General features: G+C 42.7%; 1 protein-coding gene across 1 annotated transcript in view; it reads right to left on the bottom strand.

The window, feature by feature from the left end:
- LOC118325327 (disco-interacting protein 2 homolog C-like) overlaps window positions 1-2,492 on the bottom strand; it is a gene marked incomplete at its 5' end in the record, with an annotated part of 35,873 nt that overhangs the window by 4,948 nt on the left and 28,433 nt on the right. The window contains 3 exon segments of the mRNA XM_035657994.1: window positions 1,207-1,264; window positions 1,359-1,420; window positions 1,849-2,019. Of these exon segments, the coding sequence (XP_035513887.1) occupies window positions 1,207-1,264; window positions 1,359-1,420; window positions 1,849-2,019 (291 nt within the window).

The raw sequence follows: 2,492 nt of genomic DNA on the forward strand, positions 1-2,492 counted from the left end.
AGGGATCCTTTCTATAATGCTGTCTTAGAATAATTATCTGGGTTTGTCAGTGGGCGTAGGTTGACAGGCGCATTTGTCTCCAAGGATTTCACCGCTATTTTCTCATCTAACTCTGTGAATTAATGTTTATTTCGACCAAACCAGCTTTGGTGTTTGATGGAAAGACTAACAAAGATGTGTTTGATGAGTTTTAGTTTGTATCTAGCCTATGTTGAAGTGTGTTTTATGATTATCTGCAGGGTAAAATGACTAGTTTTGTCAATGGAGTCTGGTTGGCTGTAGTGTGACATTGTATATCGGTGCATCTTTTATTCTACAACAGTACAAAGACAAAAAGGACGTTGAGTTCGTACACCACTGCCTTCTGTTCAGTTATGGATGACGACGGAAACAAAATGTACAAGATGCAAACACACGATAAGCTGCACCCAACATTTGTTGTTTTTAAAAGTGTTCTATAAATAAAACTGACATGACTGTATCTGCTGAATGTGGGCGAGTGTTATACTGCAGGTTATAATATTTTCTTCCTCCACCATCTGCCAGGATTTGATGACTGGTTGCCTTTTGTTTTTCCTCTGCTGTTATTTCTGAAGCAGGAGTTAAGTATCTCGGTATTTTGGGGGAAAAAAGTTTGTTTTCTCGTGATAACGGGACAGAAATCCTACTTTTAGTGGCTGAAATGTTTGTTTCTGCTGACCTCTCACCTTGCTGCAGTGATGCAGAAGTGTACTTCAGGGTGTGGCAGTACACAGTCACATCACATCGGATGTATGTTTACCAATATAAAGGCAACATTTTAGACAACCATCTGATGAATGTGATCCCTTCTTCACCCACACATCCGCACACAGACAGGCAGGATGGATGTTCGAGGGCTCGTCATGGACTCAAACCTGCTGTCTGGTTTGACTCACCGAACGTGGGAGGATGCAGAAATAGTCCAATCTTCTGTCATTCAATTCGCTGCCATTTTAGAGCATCTGAGTAGTTTCTTCATTGTGACTTTGAACCTCCTCAGGTTGTACTTACGAAGTCATTGAATCATAGTGTTCAACAAACTTCTCAGACAGGTCCCAGGGGAGCGAAATCCAATTAAATGGATGTTTAATTGTATCAGTTTGGGGCTTTTTGACAATGTGGGCGCTTTATATTTTTGAATTAACGCACCCTGCAATCACAGATTAGCCCTTAGTCTTGTCTCACCTTTCCAGACTCCATTAACGGCAGACTGTGAGGAGAACCTCTCTCCACCAAACGAACCCTGAAACACACAAATGTGGAAATGTCACAATTCTGCACACAGCGAAGGGAGAGAAAATGACTCAAAACAAAAGCTGACAGGACGGCTGCGGTACCTGTCATGTCGCAGCGCTCTCATGTCCACGTACACAGTTGTGGGGTCCGGCCCTGAAGTGCCCTGCAGCCAATCACGACACAGACACAGTGAGTGTGAGAGTGATTTCAAGGAGCCACACTGGTTGTAGCCGTTTGTTCAGAGGTGAAAACAACCAAGATCTCATATCTGACCATATTTTACATGCCAAGTTTCAGCTCTCGATACTGGTGGACGTATTTCAGTCCGTGCCCCAGACCTACTCAGCAACCTTAACGGTGACTAAACAGTATGTAAATAAAATTACTTTATATATTGATCATAATGCTGTGAACTAGCACTTTGCCTTTGTTTTAAAGTGACATAACCTTAAAGAAAGTTATAAATTTTTTTGAGTAGTAGAGTATGATGGCTGATGTTGAAGTGTTTCATTGCAACGCTCTGTTTAAAATCTTCCATGTTGCTGTGGACTCAGTGCGCAGCAGCTGCAGTGTTCCTCCATCTGTTTTTACCTGCAGGCAGATGGCCAGGTTGACCCTGCAGCCGAAGGCTGTGCTGACAGATCGTGGGTGAAGGCCGAGGTCTTTGAAGAGCTTAGAGAAGGAGTGCGTGAGCGACATCCTGGGCCTCTCCTCCGCCACCACCACGCAGGCACGAACACGGGACAGATCCAGACCGCGAGCCTGGACGCGAGACGGGAAAGAAAATCTCATCACAGAGAGGACTGAGAGGTTTCTTCGCATCTGTTTGGAGGCTGATGGGTCAGTTGTGTTTTATACAACTTATATTTGACAGTGTTGGACAGCTGGAATGAGAAATAACTGTATTAACTAGCTTTTTTCCTGTCTTCTTTCTTTTTCTCCCTCATCATTTCTATTTAACTCATGCTGTTTATGTTGGTTTAGTTTTCAGGAGATGTCTTTGTATGAGATTGCAGCTTCCTACCTCTCTCTCACGTTTGTTTACTTTACTTTAATGTTTTTCTTGTCCACGGTGCTGCATCTAAAACAACAGTAGTCAAAGCACTGTAATCTGCTTCTGTTAAAAAGTCTCCTTTGTTACAATGAACACAGTGTTTGATTCCTCTGTAGAAAAGACAATCTGGGCATGAATCATTAAAATTTGACAGATGACGTTGATGATGTTGTTGTGAGTT

Source organism: Morone saxatilis, unplaced genomic scaffold (assembly GCF_004916995.1).
Source record: "Morone saxatilis isolate NCDOM2014 unplaced genomic scaffold, NCSU_SB_2.0 Contig0, whole genome shotgun sequence".
NCBI classification, from domain to species: domain Eukaryota; kingdom Metazoa; phylum Chordata; class Actinopteri; family Moronidae; genus Morone; species Morone saxatilis.